Source organism: Ictalurus punctatus, chromosome 10, assembly GCF_001660625.3.
Source record: "Ictalurus punctatus breed USDA103 chromosome 10, Coco_2.0, whole genome shotgun sequence".
Lineage (NCBI taxonomy): Eukaryota > Metazoa > Chordata > Actinopteri > Siluriformes > Ictaluridae > Ictalurus > Ictalurus punctatus.
The window spans coordinates 8,928,626-8,948,119 of NC_030425.2; the positions used below are offsets into that span (position 1 = coordinate 8,928,626).

The 19,494-nt window shown below is 39.4% G+C and overlaps 1 protein-coding gene across 3 annotated transcripts in view; it reads left to right on the top strand.

Moving 5' to 3' along the window:
* ano8b (anoctamin 8b) overlaps positions 1-19,494 on the top strand; it is a 40,204-nt gene that overhangs the window by 1,766 nt on the left and 18,944 nt on the right. Inside the window, exon 1 of one of the 3 annotated variants that reach the window (XM_017478418.3) lies at positions 4,379-4,964. The exons of 1 other annotated variant lie outside the window; for it this stretch is intronic. In XM_017478418.3, the coding sequence (XP_017333907.1) occupies positions 4,835-4,964 (130 nt within the window). In that variant the 5' untranslated portion in view covers positions 4,379-4,834. Of the gene's footprint in view, positions 1-4,378; positions 4,965-19,494 lie in introns of those variants that run through there. One more of the 3 variants, XM_017478416.3, reaches the window with a different exon arrangement.

Sequence of the window (19,494 nt, forward strand, 5' to 3'; positions counted from 1 at the left end):
GAAAATGTATTCGCCCCCTAGTTACTAATTTCCCAAATCTATGAAACTGCATTCATAATGGGGTTCAGCTGGACTAGACGCAACCGGACCTGATTACTGAGAACCCTGTTCAATCAAATCAAGTTAAATGGAACTTTTTCAACAGCATGAAGTTGGTTAAAAGGTCTTACCCAGTAACACACTGTGCCAAAGTTGAAAGAAATTCCAGAAATGATGAGGAAGTAGGTGACTGAAATACATCAGTCTGGGAAGGGTTACAAAGCTATTTCAGAGGCTCTGGGACTCCAAAGAACCACAGTGAGAATCATTATCTCCAAATAGAAAAACTCGGCACAGTAGTGAAACTTCCCAGAAGTGTCTGACCTTCCAAAATTCCTCCAAGAGCACAGTGACAACTCATCCAGGAAATCGCAAAAGAGCCAAGGACAACATCAAAGGATCTACAGGCCGCTCTTGCATGAAACATCTGCTCCCTACAATGAAAATCCTAAAGGAGAATGTCTGATCTTTAGTCCATAAATTGAAACTCAAGCGCAACTGGATTATGCAGCAAGACAATGATCCAAAGCACAGGAATAAGTCCTAGTCCTAGAAGTAAGTGAAAGACTGATCTCCAGTTATCGGAAGAATTTGGTTGCAGTTATTTCTACTAAAGGTGGCACAACCAGATTTTAAGTTTAAGGGGGCAATTCTTTTTTCACAAGTGATAGGTGTTCGATCACTTTATTTGCTTCAATAAAAAAAATATAAATTGTATTGTGTTTACTCAGGTTGCCCTTGATTCATGTTGTATTTCATTTGAAGATCTAAAACTATTTCTTATGGGATATACGCAAAAACAGAAGAAATCAGGATGGGGGCAAATACTTTTTCGTAGCACTGTAATATCCATTATTTTTTAAAGCGTATATTCTGTAACTGATCATGAAACTCTGCTACCTTAGGATCTCAGACAACATGATTTACATTCGAATCATAGACAAAATATTAATCTCTGAGGATATTTTTTGCGCTGATAAATAAACCATACAGCTCTTTGTCTCAGTCTGCCTTTCATTAGCACCACCATTTTACTGAATGCTCCTGCTGAGAGTAATGAGTCACACAAGTTTTAGTGTTTTGCTATGAAATTATGCCAGTGCTTTCTGATTTGATTAAATGACCTGAAAGTGGTCGGGGGAAAAACACAACCCAAACCACTGCTATGCGATACCGCAGGCAGTGGTAACATGATTGGCTTTATATTTATAGTCTACAACCCCAGTTCCAAAAAAGTTGAGATGCTGTGTAAAATGTAAATAAAAACAGAATGCAATGATCTCTATGTGAGCATAGTATTTTTGTGAAATTTTTTAAACAAAAGATCAAAAGGTTAAACAATAAAGACAATTTTTCACAGCCTTCTTCGCTCATATTTACCAAGGGTGACAATATTAGTAGAGGACACTGTATATATTTTCATGCCATTCATATGTCATATGTTAAAATGTGTTTATAGATTCAGGCTCACTTGCTCATTTATAATTTAAGTGCACACTCACAATGCTGTATTCAGCCTCTTGGATACCGAGAAACTGAATTTCTTCAGAGAATGTCATATTGACTTTTACTGAGGATAACATTCTTAACTCATGGTTGTGTAGTGTATATAGTACATTTTATATGATTCAGAAATGGCATGTATGAGCAATGTTACCTGTGGGATCAATATGACTTGGCTATATACAACCCCAATTCCAAAAAAGTTGGGACTCTGTCTAAAATGTAAATAAATGTAAATAAACAGAATGCAATGATTTGCAAATCTCATAAACCCATATGTTATTCACACTAGAACATGGAAAACATCAAATGTTTAAACTGAGGAAATGTACCATTTTAAGAAAAAAATAATGTAATTTTGTAATTTTGGCTGCAGCACGTCTCAAAAAAGTTGGGACGGGGCAAGAAAAGGCTGGAAAAGTAAGTGCTACTAAAAAGAAACAGCTGGAGGTTAATTGTGAACAGGTCAGTAACATGATTGGGTATAAAAAGAGTATCTTAGAGAGGCAGAGACTTTCAGAAGTAAAGATGGGCAGAGGTACACCAATCTGATAAAAACTGCGTCTACAATTTGTGGAACAATTTCAGAATAATGTTCCTCAAGGTAAAATTGCGGAGACTATGAATATCTCATCATCTACAATACATAATATCATCAAAACGTTCCAAGAATCTGGAAAAATCACAAGGGTGAAAATCAATAATGCATGCCCGTGATCTTCGGGTCCTCAGGCAGCACTGCATTAAAAACAGGCATGATTCTGTAATGGAAATCACTGCATGGGCTCAGAAACACCTCCAGAACTCATTGTCTGTGAACACAGTTCACCGTGCCATCCACACATGCTGGTTAATTCAATTCAATTCAATTCAATTTTATTTGTATAGCGCTTTTTACAATAGACATTGTCTCAAAGCAGCTTTACAGAAATATCAACATGGTATACAGATATTAAAGATGTGAATTTATCTCAACTGAGCAAGTCACTGAGTGGCGACTGTGGCAAGGAAAAACTCCCTAAGATGTTTAAGAGGAAGAAACCTTGAGAGGAACCCGACTCAGAAGGGAACCCATCCTCATCTGGGTAACAACAGATAGTGTGAAAAAGTTAATTATGGATTTATATGAAGTCTGTATGGCCTTAGGAGCAGCCGTAGTCCCAGCAGTCTGGAATTGGAGAAGATTTGAGCTCCATCCAGAGGCAGAAAGGATCTGGATCTCTAGTATCTCCATAAAATCGTGTGTGGCTCGGCAGAGGGAGAGAAAAGATTATTAGGACTGGGAATTAGTATAATAGAAAGTCTAGTCAGGGTAGGCTTGAGTAAACAAATACGTTTTAAGCCTAGACTTAAACACTGAGACTGTGTCTGAGTCCCGAACACTAATAGGAAGACTGTTCCATAACTGTGGGGCTCTATAAGAGAAAGCTCTTCCCCCTGCTGTAGCCTTCATTATTCGAGGTACCGTCAAATAGCCTGCATCTTTTGATCTAAGTAGGCGTGGTGGATCATAGAAAACCAAAAGGTTGCTTAGATATTGTGGCGCGAGACCGTTTAGTGCTTTATAGGCTAATACAAGTATTTTATAGTTAATGCGAGATTCCACTGGGAGCCAATGCAGTATTGATAATATTGGTGTGATATGGTCGTATCTTCTAGTTCTAGTTAGGACTCTAGCAGCTCTATCATGCAAAGAAGAAGCCATATGTGAACATGATCCAGAAACACCACTGTCTTCTCTGAGCCAAAGCTCATTTAAAATGGACTGAGGCAAAGAGAGGGATCATCCAGCTTTTTATCAGCACTCAGTTCAAAAGCCTGCATCTCTGATGGTATGGGGTGCATTGGTGCCTACGGTATGGGCAGCTTGCACATCTGGAAAGGTATGTACAGGTTTTATAGCAACATCTGCTTCCATCCAGATTCCATCCCATCTTTACTCCTGAGAGACTCTGCCTCTCTAGATCATGTTATTGACCTGCTGCCAATTAACCTAATTAGTTACAAAATATTCCTCCAGCTGTTTTCAGCCTTTTGTTGCCCCATCCCAACTTTTTTGAGACCTGTTACTGCCACCAAATTCAAAATGACTTTTTTTTTTCTTAAAATGGTACATTTCCTCAGTTTAAACATTTGATATGTTTTCTGTGTTCTATTGTGAATAACATGGGTTTATGAGATTTGCAAATCATTGCATTGTTTTTATTTACATTTTACACAGTGTCCCAACGTTTTTGGAATTGGGGTTGTATATCAAAATACTTTACTGAATTGCATTATTTAATGCTCCTGTGTGGGAGTAAGTTAGGGGAAACTTGAGAGACTTGGCTTTAGCTCCTTTGTTCGGTGTGTGTGTGTGTGTGTGTGTTTGTATGTGTGTGTTTCTATATCTTGGTGCTGACCAAGTGTCTGCCACACGGATGAGAATGTCTGACAGTTTTGGCCTTGTGTGGACATTTTACTGTTTCCACAAGACAAAAAAAATGCTATTATTATTATTATTGTTGTTGTTGTTGTTGTTGTTGTTTTTAGTAGTAGTAGTAGTATTTTTATTGTTGTTATTATTAGTAGTAGTATTGTTATTGTTGTTGTTGTTATTATTATTAGTAGTAGGCTATTGTTATTGTTGTTATTAGTAGTATTTTTGTTGTTTTTATTGTTGTTGTTATTAGTAGTATTTTTTTGTTGTTGTTATTATTAGTAGTAGTATTGTTATTGTTCTTATTAGTAGTATTTTGTTGTTGTTTTTATTAGTAGTATTTTTTGTTGTTATTAGTAGTACTATTTTTTGTTGTTTGTTATTGTTGTTGTTATTAGTAGTAGTATTTTGTTGTTGTTATCTGTTTGTTTGTTCGTTTACAGAAAGCCTTTATTTGTGTCCTTTTGGTGGGTGAGGTTAGGGTTAGATTTAGATATAGGCATAAAATGAATTAGCTGCGTTAATAACTACGTGAGTGGAAGGTCCTCAAAAGGAGAGGAAGACAAAGGTGTGTGTGTGTGTGTGTGAGAGAGAGAGAGAGAGAGAGAGAGAGAGAGAGAGACGATGTGTCACTTCGCTCCTTTGTCCCTCCTCCATAGTAAAGCCTGTGCTGATCAGAAAGCGGCGGATCTGCACTCATAACCCCTACAAAGCAGGATGACCCACAACCGTCCCTTCACGCTCCTTTTCACTTAACCCCCGGTAACCGATCCGAACCGGCACTCGCTGCATGTTTCTGCAGACTAGGACACTGCACCCCCTCCCCTCTCCTCTGGAATAAAAGCCCCAGCAGTCAGTCCCCGCGTCAGCAGCATGCCCGACGCTGCGTCCGCCAGTAACGGCGCCGATCCCGACGGCTCGCGCCACCGCCACCGCGCGCAAGCAGAAGCGGAAAAGCCGGAGCAAAGCGCCTCGTGCCAGCCAACGTCTTCTGGCGTTTTAGGTGAGTTTTTTTTTCCGCCTTCCTTTTCGCACGTACGAGACGAACAAACTTGAAGAGACAGCGCAAATGGAGGCGAAAGGCGAGCGCTTGGGACAGGTGGATGTGACGGGAGGACGTCATGAGCCGCCCGGAACAATGCGCGTGTGCTTTTGTTTCGGTGTTTGAATCGCAGGAGAATCAGCGACTGCAGGCGGCTCGGGCCTGGAAGGTCATACGCTGTATTGTATGTCAACATTACGCTAAATTCAGCGTTCTGATAGAGAAGGGGAGGCAGCGCTCCGGCCAGCGGGCCACGAGATCGCCCACATTCCCCGCGGAGCGATATTGCTGGCTCTCTGTCAGGCTTTGTGCTGTTCCGGTAGTTCGGGGTTGTGTTTTTACTATCCAGTTGCCGTGCAGTTCTTTAGCCACATGCAGGATGTTGGCTCGTGCGGGCTCGTGCATGAAGCTACTCTTGCTTTCTTGATGTGGTGGTGATGTCACGCTCGGGTCTGTTTTTCAGCTTCATCACTTATATGTTTCTGGTCTACAGCCACAGCTCTGCCTCTGAAACGTGTTACTTCAGCGGTTTTGTTCCTCTGTTCGGGCCGCATCCTTCACCCCTTCCAATGCGGCGCAGTGTGATGCAGTCAACTATAAGACATAAAATGTGTATGTTATATACAGTTTACAGAAGGTACCTTGTATAGACATTGTACACAGCAGACAAACAGTGCACCACATTAAAGGGTCTGTAAGCAACTCTGGCTGCATTTGATGTCATCAGTGTTTTGTGGTATGAAATAATCTTCCATCACTGCTAAAGTTTGAGTTTAGTTTGGGTTTTGATACAGCAGTGGCATGGTCTATGTCAACACCTGATGTTAGCTAGACTGTCAAATTACACAACAGTTTTCTTGGCATTACAGCAATGAACCAGGATTTAAAATGTTGTCCTACTCACCCATATCTTGAGAAATGGTTTTCCGAAGGGTATAAGCTACATGCATTATATCCTCAAGAGTAAAAAAAAACACATTTTTGTTTGTTTGTTAATTGTATAGATGGTTTTCATTTCTAATTTACATTTATTCATATACAGCCACTTCATCTCACAACATACTCTCTTAGGTTTAATCTGGATCCACTCAGCATTCTTTGGTTTGTCCGTGCATGGAAACCCTTAAAGCTTCGATGTGGAATCCTTTAAGGGTGGGGTTTCCTTTCATTTAGGAAGCCAAGAACTCATCCATCCATCCATTTTCTATACCGCTTTATCCTTTTCAGGGTCACAGGGAAAATTGGAGCCTATCCCAGGGAGCATCGAGCACAAGGTGGGGTACACCCTGGACAGGGTGCCGATCCATCACAGGGCACAATCACATACACATTCACACACCCATTCATACACTACGGACACTTTGGACACGCCAATCAGCCTAGCATACATGTCTTTGGACTGGGGGAGGAAACCAGAACACCCGGAGGAAACCCCCGCAGCACGGGGAGAACATGCAAACTCCGCACACACAGGGTCACGGTGGGACTCGAACCCCCGACCCTGGAGGTGTGAGGCGAACGTGCTAACCACTAAGCGCAAGAACTCATCAAAACGTTATTTTTTTCCCTAAGTGTGTATAGGTATGAGTATTACTAAAAAACAGAAAAGGTATAAATTGGCTAATATATGAGCTAAATTAGCTAATGAAGTGAAACTGTTCAACATTTTATTACTTTCTTTCTTGTATTCTTTCATTCATTCACCAGACCGTTGCTTCATATAAATCGCTGAAACAAGACTGAGTACTTAGGTACTTTGTCACACCTCGGTTTTTCCGTATACTCTCCTTATTTACATAAGTATTTATTGGCAATATTAAGTTCTCTGGGGTTAAATCTACCATGGCTGACTTGGCACAGCGTTGAAAAAAGCCATGTTTAAATCCTTTGCAGTGTCTTATTCACAGCCTCTGTGTTGACCGATGTTCCTGGATTTAAGGAAAAGGTCTCCACAGACCACTTTTAATGAGCAGAATTAGTGTAATCATTTATAAACATATAATATATATGTATAGGTACAGGGAAGTTGTATTTGGTCTGTGCTGACAAAGGTCAGGGCCTGAGACAAAAACTCAGCATATACAGGGTTGTTTTATTCAGTCCATGCAGGATTTCACTGAGTTTTTTTTTTGTGTGTGTGTGATTGTTGCAGCCAAAAATGCTTTAGCGATGCATCTTGCAGAGTTTTTTGTCATTTTTTTGCGTAAACTACTTGAATTTGCGAAATTGCAGTCGCACAAAATTTTTTGCATGGTCTTTCGACGTGATGGTTGTTGGTAATTGAGACCTTTTTAGCTGCTTGACGCACGGGAATCGAAGAGGGCTTTGGCTGAATTCGTGTTGTGATGATGTCACATGACGCGTCCCAGGGCCAAACCTGCAGAAAATCTGTGGTAATTTAGAAAAATTGCAAGCTCCTCCGAACATTACAGAGTTTGCTTGATTTTGCATTCATTTCTGCGATCGCAAAATCCTGGAGGGAGTGCAGGACAGTGGACAGCACAGGGGACAGTTTTCTCCCACCACCATTTGGAATGATAACTAAAGGTGTATTCTGAAAATCGCAATTTAATTCTAAATCTAAAGAAAGCATTGAAAATACCCCTGCATATGCCATGTTACTTTTTCGCTATGTTAAACTTCAGTTATAATCATTTTCCCCTCTTACCTGTCTGTGCTGATGTAAACTCATTTTTCCAGTTTGTAGGTGCAGAAAATAAATGCGCCTTCACACACTGAATCTCATTTTTCTTCGTCTCAGCAATGTGAAATCATTACACCATATTTTCCCTTTCTTCCATTTTCCCTTTAGGATTTCTGTATAACTCAATAATTCCGAATATGGGGATAGATATGGGTGTTGTGCTGTTATCAAATAAGCTTGGATTCAGTTAGATTATTCTTTCTTTTTTACATATTTGCTTTGCTTATGAGACACCGTGTCCATTTCCAGTTTGTGTTCTGTCAGTCATATTCACCACCTGCTATTAGTTTAGCTTGGTTTTCTGAAACTTAAGACTGAAAAACGTTTCCATAGAGACTCCCCAATGCAGTTTAGTCTGGAAACCTTGAGTACACATTTCTTACACACTCACAGTAACAAAACTTTAGGTTATTTACTTATTATAATATTTGTTTTCAGTATTCTCTTGATTTAAACATATCCATGGCTGGATGTCTAGACCTTTAAGAGTAAAATAAAAATCATAGTTGTAAAGTTGAAGTTTTTAGAAGCTCTGCCAAATGCACATTTGACATATGCACATTTTTGTTGTTAACTGCTTCACTGCCTAGATGATAGTTATCTGGCTAGATATATGTCAAGCATTTAGAGAAAGTGTGCTGAAACACAGTTTCTATCCTCATCTCTCTTGGTACTACACTCAAGGTCATATATGAAGCACAATTACACCAGTTCCTAGTATTTGACACCATTTAGATAGCGCTAAGTGAGAGGACACTGGAACGAATAAAAATGTTAAAGAAACATTAACTAAGTTTTTTCCCTCACCAAAATGGTATGTAATTACGTGCCTTAATTGCCCTTTTCTGAGAGGGAAGCTGATTTCAAGTACACATCCCTCATTTTTTTTCTGGTGAATCCTTTACAAACAAAGACGTGACACGGTCAAACTTTTCAGCATCTTCAGGAAAGGTGCATATAACAAATCATACCTGACCTACTTGGTTTGAGAGGGAAATCAGTGGCATTATGACTTAGGCATACTCCAATTCCCACTGCTACTTGGTTGCCATGCTACTGGTTGGGAGGGATGACATACTGTCTCCCCTGTCAATCGTGGGCATTTGAGATCTAATGTATGAGGAAGAGGGCAGATAGTGCTTTCTTCTGCGTGGGTTGCTCTGTCCTGTGATGCAGCATGATGAACAGTTATAAAAGATCTGAGTAGCTGGCTTTACGTGTCTTTGCCTTCACCCTCCCATACGCGAGAGGAGAGCTGGCTGATGGGTGAGAATTGGCAGGTGACAAAATTGGGGAGAAAATGACCTTTAAATTGTGAGGGTTTAATCAGTTAATTCTGTAATTTGAAGATATTAAGCCATAAAGATTTGACCCATAATAATATCAAAGCACATACGGCTTTTTGACTTTAAAAAATTCTATTTTAATTTCTATTTTGTTGTAAACCCTCTCACGTATATTCATTGGTAGGTAAATAATGTCTTGTTTACATTCATAAAATAAAACAGATAGTTACTGTGTTACATGAATATATGGTTAAAACTTTTATTTTGTTTTTTTCTTAAAACCAAATTGTTTTTTTTATAAATGTTATTGGCAGAAAAGTGTAAAATCAAACCTACTCTCACTTCCTGAGTACAATCTGTTTCTGATCGTTCCTGCATGCAGTATCTTTTTTATTTAAATATATACCGTATCTCACAAAAGTGAGTACACCCCTCACATTTTTGTAAATATTTGATTATATCTTTTCATGTGACAACACTGAAGAAATGACACTTTGCTACAATGTAAAGTAGTGAGTGTACAGCTTGTGTAACAGTGTAAATTTGCCGTCCCCTCAAAATAACTCAACACACAGCCGTTAATGTCTAAACCTCTGGCAACAAAAGTGAGCACACCCCTAAGTGAAAATGTTCAAATTGGGCCCAAAGTGTCAATATTTTGTGTGGCCACAATTATTTTCCAGCACTGCCTTAACCCTCTTGGGCATGGAGTTCACCAGAGCTTCACAGGTTGCCACTGGAGTCCTCTTCCACTCCTCCATGATGACATCACGGAGCTGGTGGATGTTAGAGACCTTGTGCTCCTCCACCTTCTGTTTGAGGATGCCTGACAGATGCTCAATAGGGTTTAGGTCTGGAGAGATGCTTGGCCAGTCCATCACCTTCACCCTCAGCTTCTTTAGCAAGGCAGTGGTCCTCTTGGAGGTGTGTTTGGGGTCGTTGTCATGTTGAAATACATGCTGGGATCATGCTCTGCTTCAGTATGTCACAGTACATGTTGGCATTCATGGTTCCCTCAATGAACTGTAGCTCCCCAGTGCCAGCAGCACTCATGCAGCCCCAGACCATGACACTCCTACCACCATGCTCGACTGTAGGCAAGACACACTTGTCTTTGTACTCCTCACCTGGTTGCCGCCACACACGCTTGACACCATCTGAACCAAATAAGTTTATCTTGGTCTCATCAGACCACAGGACATGGTTCCAGTAATCCATGTCCTTAGTCTGCTTGTCTTCAGCAAACTGTTTGCAGGCTTTCTTGTGCATCATCTTTAGAAGAGGCTTCCTTCTGGGACAACAGCCATACCGAACAATTTGATTGGCACTGACGGGCTAACCCCCAACCCCTTCAACCTCTGCAGCAATGCTGGCAGCACTCATACGTCTATTTCCCAAAGACAACCTCTGGATATGACGCTGAGCACGTGCACTCAACTTCTTTGGTCGACCATGGCGAGGCCTGTTCTGAGTGGAACCTGTCCTGTTACACAGCTGTATGGTCTTGGCCACCGTGCTGCAGCTCATTGTCAGGGTCTTGGCAATCTTCTTATAGCCTAGGCCATCTTTATGTAGAGCAACAATTCTTTTTTTCAGATCCTCAGAGAGTTCTTTGCCAAGATGTGCCATGTTGAACTTCCAATGACCAGTATGAGGGAGTGCGAGAGCGATGACACCAAATTTAACACACCTGCTCCCCACTCACACCTGAGACCTTGTACCACTAACAAGTCACATGACACCGGGGAGGGAAAATGGCTAATTGGGCCTAATTTGGATATTTCACTTAGGGTGTACTGACTTTTGTTGCCAGCGGTTTAGACATTAATGGCTGTGTGTTGAGTTATTTTGAGGGGACAGCAAATTTCTATTGTTACATAAGCTGTACACTCACTACTTTACATTGTAGCAAAGTGTCATTTCTTCAGTGTTGTCACGTTAAAAGATATAATCAAATATTTACAAACATGTGAGGGGTGTACTCACTTTTCTGAGATACTGTATATACAGTGCCCTCCACTAATATTAGCACACTTGGTAAATATGAGCAAAGAAGGCTGTGATAAATTGTCTTTATTGTTTAACCTTTTGATCTTTTGTTCAAAAAGTCACAGAAATACTCTGCTCTCATGGATATCAAACAATTGCAAACACAACACAGGTTTATAAAAAAAAATCTTTTTGTTAAATATATGTGTGCCACAAGTATTGGCACCCCTGTGAATTCATATGAGAAAAATATGTTTGAAGTATATTCCTATTGATATTGAAAAAAAAAACAATTAGTACACCTGGGTGACTACGAACAGAAAATTGTTCAACCATGACTTATATAAAAAATTATAAATATGAGGTAACAAAGGCCAAATTTCCATAGTCATTCATAACAGTGGGTAAGATCAAGGAATATAGCTGTGATGTGCAGCAAAAGGTTGTTGAGCTTCACAAAATGGGAAGTGGTTATAAGAAAATAGCACAAGCATTGAAAATGCCCATTTCCACCATCAGGGCAATAATTAAGAAGTTCCAGTCCACTGGAAATGTTATGAATCAACCTGGAACAGGACGTGTGTCTATATTGTCTCAACGCACTGTGAAGAGGATGGTTCGAGTGGCCAAAAAGTCTCCAAGGATCACAGCTGCAGAATTGCAGGAGTTAGCTGCATCTTGGGGTCAGAAAGTCTCCAAAACTATAATCCGAACTCACCTACAACACCACAAGTTGTTTGGAAGGGTTTCAAGAAAAAAACCTCTACTCGCATCCAAAAACAAACTCAAGCGTCTTCAGTTTGCCAGACACTACTGGAACTTCAAATGGGATCGGGTTCTATGGTCAGATGAAACCAAAATAGAGCTTTTTGATTATAAACACCAGAGGTGGTTTTGGTGCACACAGAGAGATAGCCATATGGAAAAGTACCTCATGCCCACGGTTAAATATGGTGGTGGCTGTTTAATGTTTTGAGGCTGTTTTTCTGCCAGAGGACCTGAACATTTTGTTAGAGTCCATGATGCCATGTATCCTATCAAATATCAGATATTAAGTGAAAACCTGACTGCCTCTGCCAGAAAGCTTAAAATGGATTGTGGTTGGATCTTCCAGCAGGACAATAATCCAAAACATACATCAAAATCAACACAAAAATGGTTTACTGCCCACAAAATCAAGGTCCTGTCATGGCCGTCCCAGTCCCCTGACCTGAACCCCATAGAAAACCTGTGGGGTGAACTGAAGAGGAGAGTCCACCAGCGTGGACCTTGAAATTTGAAGGATCTGGAGAGATTCTGTATGGAGGAATGGTCTCAAGTCCCTTGCCATGTATTCTCCAACCTCATCAGGCATTATATCTATGAGAGCAGAGTATTTTTGTGAATTTTCTTTTAACAAAAGATCAAAAGGTTCAACAATAAAGATAAATTTTCACATATTTACCAAGGGTGACAATATTAGTAGAGGACACTGTATATATTTTCATGCCATTCATATATCATATATTAAAATGTGTTTATAGATTCAGGCTCACTTGCTCATTTATAATTTAAGTGCACACTCACAATGCTGTATTCAGCCTCTTGGATACCGAGAAACTGAATTTCTTCAGAGAATGTCATATTGACTTTTACTGAGGATAACATTCTTAACTCATGGTTGTGTAGTGTATATAGTACATTTTATATGATTCAGAAATGGCATGTATAAGCAATGTTACTTATGGGATCAATAAGGCTATATACAACCCTAATTCAAAAAAAAGTTGGGACACTGTGTAAAATGTAAATAAAAACACAATGCAATGATTTGCAAATCTCGTAAACCCATATGTTATTCACAATAGAACATAGAAATCATATCAAATGTTTAAACTGAGGAAATGTACCATTTTAAGAAAAAAATTAAGTAATTTTGAATTTAATGGCCGCAGCACATCCCAAAAAAGTTGGGACGGGGCAACAAAAGACTGGAAAAGTAAGTGTTAGTAAAAAGAAATAGCTAGAGGAACATTTTACAACTAATTAGGTTAATTGGCAGCAGATCAGTAACATGATTGGGTATAAAAAGAGTATCTTAGAGAGGCAGAGTCTCTCAGAAGTAAAGATGGGATGGAATCTGGATGGAAGCATATGTTGCACTAAAACCTGTATACACCTTTCAGCATTGATGGTGCCTTCCCAGATGTGCAAGCTGCCCATTCCATAGGCACTAATGCACCCCATACCATCAGAGATGCAGGCTTTTGAACTGAGTGCTGATAAAAAGCTGGTCTGACCACACAACAATTTTCCACTTTGCCTCGGTCCATTTTAAATGAGCTTTGGCCCAGAGAAGATGGCAGCGTTTCTGGATCATGTTCACATATGGCTTCTTCTTTGCATGATAGAGCTTTAACCAGCATGTGTGGATGGCACGGCGAACTGTGTTCAGACAATGAGTTCTGGAGATGTTTCTGAGCCCATGCAGTGATTTCCATTACAGAATCATGCCTGTTTTTAATGCAGTGCTGCCTGAGGACCCGAAGATCACAGGCATGCAATATTGATTCTCAGTATTGATTGCACAGAGATTTCTCCGGATTCTCAGAATCTTTTGATGATATTATGTATTGTAGATGATGAGATATTCATAGTGTTCACAATTTTACCTTGAGGAACATTATTCTGAAATTGTTCCACAAATTGTAGACGCAGTTTTTATCAGATTGGTGAACCTCTGCCCATCTTTACTTCTGAAAGACTCTGCCTCTCTAACAACTCTTTTTATACCCAATCATGTTACTGACCTGTTGCCAATTAACCTCCAGCTATTTCTTTTTAGTAACACTTACTTTTCCAGCCTTTTGTTGCCCCATCCCAAATTTTTTGATGAGACGTGCTGTGGCCATCAAATTCAAAATTACCTTCTTTTTTTTTCCTTGAAATGGCCAATTTCCTCAGTTTAAACATTTGATATGTTTTCTATGTGCTATTGTGAATAACATATGGGTTTACGAGATTTTGCAAATCATTGCATTCTGTTTTTATTTACATTTATTTACACAGCGTCCCAACTTTTTGGGGTTGTTTTAAAAAAACAGATAAGGAAACAATGACTAGGCTAACTTGAGTAGTAACATGACATATTTGGAGTCTGTTTACATGTTGCTTACTCATCCATATACTTGAATAGTGATCATGTGCTAATTTTAAGGACTCTTAGACACACCACTGTAGCAACACTTTTTCTCGGACATTTATTCCTGCTATGTGTCTAGATGTTTTTGTCTTGAGAGTAATGTGTGTACAATTGATTCATAAGTTCAAAAGTTTTTATCATTTTCTTTGAAGGAAAAAGTCTTTCTGAGTAGGTAATTCGGTGAACGCTGAATAACCCCTCACCTTTCTGCTTTTTAAACAAATTTCCAGCTCCAGCTGGCCAAACGAATGAGCCGCTCTGGCTGCCCGCAATGTGACGTGTCCTATTACTGTAGGCTGTTCTTGGCGCATTAGCTCATCATGCTCACCTGTCATTTCAGTTCTTTTTCTACATAACACAAAAGACTTCCTCTCAACAGTACAACAGAGGTCAAGTGCATTTGTTTTCGGATTTTTAACTAGAAAATGGCCTGTTTAGGCAGAATAAACACTTGGATGTGTTCCCAAACACACGCCTTTGTTGAATGTGTGGTTAAAATGGGTTAAAGCAGGTACGTACAAAAAACAAACACAGTGGCAGAAGGCTCTCCATAAGTGGTACATGGGTTTAAATGAGTTGACTATGTAGTGCCTGAAGTCATTGCTGCTCTAGATTTTATATTTAGGTTTGTTTTTTTGCTAAACAAAATGCATAAGCTAAACGATGGTGTACCACAGACTTTTTAAATATCCCCAAAACATTATAATTTATTATCAGAGTATGGCCAGAGTTCTTCAAACAAAGCTAAAAACTTTTAGCATTTCTAAATAAATAAAAAAATTAATCATCCTGCTATCTCACAGCATCTGCTGTCGGTGTGCCATCTGTTATTTACTTCTTTGTATTGTGCCTTGTTGATGCAGTAGCCTTCAATTTTTTTATTCATTGTAGTTGTTGTTGTTGTTGTTGCTGTTGATAGTATTATTAGTAGTATTATTAGCAGTATTAGTATTATCCTAAGTCTTTCCTGGAACGCTTCCATGGCGAAGCACCATATCTCTTCAAGCTATGACTCATACATTGTCATACATTCAGTATAGTAGTGCTAACAAATGTCCACAATTGGCTAGGATCACACTGAATAGACAGGCAGAGAGGGGCTAAGCTATCCTGCACACTCACTGTGAACGAGGCCGATCGTCTTCTTGTTGATTTCTAGTGGCAGCTGGTTATGATGTGTCTCGGGGGACAGGGGACTTTTGGGAAATTTAAAAATGTAGTACTCTATTAATAATAGCGAATAAAAAGCTTTGTTACAATAGATGTTACAATAGAGAACAGAGCAGCTGGAAACTGACAAATGAAAAGTTGTTTTTTTTATTCTATACTTTACAGCACATGGGGCGCACGGTGGCTTAGTGGTTAGCACGTTCGCCTCACACCTCCAGGGTCGGGGGTTAGATTCCGCCCTGTGTGTGCGGAGTTTGCATGTTTTCCCCGTGCTGCCGGGGTTTCCTACAGGTACTCCGGTTTCCTCCCCCAGTCCAAAGACATGCATGGTAGGCTGATTGGCGTGTCCAAAGTGTCCGTAGTGTATGAATAGGTGTGTGAATGTGTGTGTGATTGTGCCCTGCGATGGATTGGCACACTGTCCAGGGTGTACCCCGCCTTGTGCCCGATGCTCCCTGGGATAGGCTCCAGGTTCCCCGTGACCCTGAAGGAAGAATAAGCGGTATAGAAGATGGATGGATGGATGGATGGATGGACTTCAGCACATTGGATTTAAAACACTTATTGGTCATTTTAGCAGGAGCACTTACAGGTACAGGTGGTTTCATAGGTATACAATTACTGAAAGCAGGCTGTCTGTTGTAATGTGCAGTTTGCCGACTCTTTTCTATCAGTGGAGAAGGGACCATGATAGAACCATTGCTGACCAAAAATCATTTAGGTGGTTTAAAATTCTCAGCAGTGACATTGAGATGCTAATGGGGTCATGTTGGTCCCAGTGCTTTTTATAGCACTTCAGTGTCACTGCTGGGTTCAGATATTCTTAAAAAAAAAAAAAAAAAAAAAAAGCAATTACCACAAATGGCATAGTTTCCAGCTATATACCTAAAACATGGACCAACAAGGTTGTTGTGCCTAATAAAGTGGCCAGTAACAATACATAGTGTGTAAAACAGTTGCTGACTGCAAATGTGATAAAAACTGACCAACACTTCTGTTGTGGTTTTACTCAGCCTTTATTTCAGCATGTAGGTTGAAACCAATGTGTTATCCGAGTAGTCAAATTTGCTGGCTAGTGAAAAGGCTTTGTTGATATTTCAGCATTTTTACTGTATTTGACTGTGTTTGCGAGTAACTTGTGAAAGTTGTAGGGGAAGAACACAGGGATAGTACTTGCAGACCAATAACCCAATTTCTGGGGGAGGGGAAGGGTTTCGTAACATTTTCTCCTTATTTTATAGCCAAAACGGAGAATTTCGAGGGGGTTTTCTGATTTAAAAATGCTAATCCGTTACCGATGCTGGTCTTTAGAATGGAAAACTAGGTAAGAAATTTGTTGGCAAAATGTTCCCTGTGGAGATCCTGGCAGTCCTTAGCCTTGGCTTGAAAGTAAACTGCTTTGAATGAGAATACCTTCCTGTTAGTGGAAAAGGAAATGCCAGTTCTGGCATGACTGCACAAATTTAGACTACTTCTGGTACTGAAATTCAAGTAGCTCTACTATCTTACGAAAATTAACATCTGCTAAGGTTTAAATGCCTTCATCAGATTAATGAATTCCATATTGAAGGTACAATGTAACTGACTGATGAGTTGTGAGAGGTGGTACGTTTTGGTGAGAAAGCTCTGGTGTTGAATATGTATCTGATGCCACTCTTTAGATCTGGGGTGTAATGATGAGGTTTGATTTTGAAGAATACGTTTTAACAGTCTCTCAGCTTCTTTGTTTTTCATATTTTTCCAATACTATAGTATCCTAGGCACATCAGCTTCCACCCACTTATGACACTGAAGCCACCCAGAGTGCTTTGGCATACTGCATTTGCATGCTGTAAATGATGATGTCTTGTGAGTTATAAACAGGTCCTTGACTGTTGAGGTTTATAGAATACTTGTGTTTCCATGTAAATGTGTGAGGGTGCTGTATATGGACGTCCACATAGGTGTCTGTCTTCATGTAATACGTCACATATAAGTCTCGTTTTACTTCAGAATGAATACTACTTACTTCCAGGTTCTAAACCACTAATACCCCACTAAGTAAACAATAATACACTACAGGGCCACGTGATGCATCCCAAGACGAAGTTATTGGGTATTTTCCTAGAACAGTCCCAATGGATTTTATTTCTCTGAAACACCATAGCAATTTGTCAGTGCCAATTTTTATTTATTAAAGAACAGCATATCACATTTTTTATCTGTTTAGAGCTACATTACATATATGCTGTGGAACTTCTGTGAGTTAGTTCTTGTCACCAATCATGTTATAATAGCACCTGCTTCTCGTTTTTGCTCTATCTTGAAGGCAATAAGACAAATATGCAGCTTGGCATTGTTACTGAGAAACTGCAAAGCACTTGAAGTAACTTTTTTTTTCTATCTCTCTTCAAAAAGTGCTGTGGGGAAAATAGAAATCTTGCATGATCACTTATAAACCAAGAAAACATTTCTGAAGCTTTTTTTTTTTTTTTTTTACTTATCTGTATTAAGCAGAATAAAGCAGTTCATGTACTCAAGGACTTCACTTTAACTTATGTTTAAATCCACAGTCGTAGCAATCACAGAATGATGGATGCTTTAGTTTTTTAAATGGAGTTGCTGTGGTTTACATCACCTACACTGTGAGTATTATTTACTGTGAATCCATTAGAAGAAAAAAAGAAAGTAAAGTGTGCGATCCTGCAGGATTTAATTGGCTATTATTATGACAGCTACAGCTGGTAGGAAGCCTCTCGTTTTATATTCACATATGCCACAATATTATGATCGTAGTTTCCTGTAAATACTTCCAGCATCCAGTGATTGCCTTGTGACCCAAATATGAAATACAGGGGGGAAAAAATCTGATGGATGCTCGCTCATGCTGTTCATTTATAGCTGTCCTATGCAAAAAGTTTATCATAGAGGAGTAATTTGATTACAGACACCATAAGAGACTAACAGCATTAACAAAGTTAAACTGATATCACTTTCAAAAAGGGGCGGGTACGTGCCCAGTGTCCCCGGCCTACGGAAGACGGAAAGTACTGGATGTAATTAGGGAACAGTTTTATTGTTTTTCACTTTCTCGTTTCAAATTTTATTTACACTTGAGATGTTATTATTCTGCAACCCTTTAACAAATCTGCTGAAGAAGGGTCACAGTGTTTCTGCGTGCACAGCCGATTTTGGATACACCTTCAAACCTCATCCACCAAAACACTTTTAGCTTTTGTGAGGACGACACATTAGGACGTCAGTACACCAATGCACACCACTAACCCATAAACCCCCTTTCTGTAGAACTGCACTTCTGAGTAGCACACAAGTCTGCGGTCACATATATCTGAGGTCTGAATACCAATTTGTGCTACTTTACATATGTAGCACTTAACCAGTTATTCAGTTTTTGTACATGACAATGCAACTGCATTTATATCATCATCAGAAAATAATAGTGTAGACTATTTATTGGCCAAACATTAGACATAATTGTGTAAAGCAAGTGTGACACACTCTGGAACAGATGTCGCTATATTACTTTCTCATTTCTGTAGTTTTGTGTTGTTGGTTGTTGTTGTTTTTTTGCCACTTCACCCATGCTGTGTTCACAACAGCCATGTATTTACATGTTCGCTGGAAAGTTGCTATTATTTGTTGTAAGGTTGCCTTCTGAAGTTGCGGTTTACATTCATTTATGGATTGCAAAATTTAGCACCAAAATATTTCAAATATGCTAAAAGAATTGAATGTCTATGTAAATGAATGGAGAAGTGTAGGACTTGGAAACAGTCTAGATCTAATTGGAAAAGTTTACAGATATGGATTAGTAACATGAGGCACTTATAGCACGTACTGTAACATTTTATTTGCCTTATAACTGATATTAGCACAGCATGAGTCTTTTATCTATAGGCTTAACTGGTTTACCCTCTAAATGCCCTTGCTTTTAATAAAGCACTCATTTAGAGTCCCTTTAGGATCTCGGGAGCTTGCCTGGTAACAGGCCCTTTTAAACAAAGACATGGGTTTTTGAATTGAAACTTTCCTGATTTACTTGTCAATCAACCTTTTTTTAAATGTCTGTGGCATTGTTGATTAAACTGTAAAATCATAAGAAACCATGGCAGTGTAAAAGCAAAAAAAAAAAAAAGTCAAAAATAAAAAATGGCCTATGTT